Source organism: Eimeria mitis, genomic scaffold (genome assembly GCF_000499745.2).
Source record: "Eimeria mitis Houghton genomic scaffold, Emh_scaff2784, whole genome shotgun sequence".
NCBI classification, from domain to species: domain Eukaryota; phylum Apicomplexa; class Conoidasida; order Eucoccidiorida; family Eimeriidae; genus Eimeria; species Eimeria mitis.
The window spans coordinates 2823-3179 of record NW_013571123.1 but is presented as its reverse complement, the minus strand read 5'-3'; the positions used below and the strand labels follow the sequence as shown (position 1 = coordinate 3179).

The following is a 357-nucleotide window of genomic DNA, read 5'->3' as shown; positions in this document are numbered from 1 at the left end:
TGCTGGGGGTGGTGGTGGTGGTGGTGGTGGGGGTGGTGGTGGTGCTGGGGGGAGGGGGGGGGTTGTATACACCCCACACCCCACACCCCACACTCTCCTCCTCAGCAGCAGCAGCAACACGATCCCGATCCCCAGCTGCTTCTCTATCGATACTTTTTTGCTTGCGGGGGGCCCCGTCAGAGCCCCCTGTGTCTGCAGCAGCACCAGATATATCCTCCTGCTGCTGCTGCTGCTGCTGCTGCTGCTGCTGCTGCTGCTGCTGATGATGGGGGGTCTTTGTTCTGTCTCGTTTGTCTCCGGTTGTGGGGCGGGGAGATAAATCTATAGAAGTAGATGAGGATTTCTTTGTGCTGCTGT

At 59.4% G+C, this 357-nt stretch overlaps 1 protein-coding gene across 1 annotated transcript in view; it reads right to left on the bottom strand.

Annotated features, from left to right (window-relative positions):
- EMH_0058660 (uncharacterized protein) overlaps window positions 1–357 on the bottom strand; it is a gene marked incomplete at both ends in the record, with an annotated part of 1473 nt that overhangs the window by 452 nt on the left and 664 nt on the right. Inside the window, one exon of the mRNA XM_013497593.1 lies at window positions 3–321. Coding sequence (XP_013353047.1) covers window positions 3–321 — 319 coding nt within the window. The remainder of the gene's footprint in view (window positions 1–2; window positions 322–357) is intronic.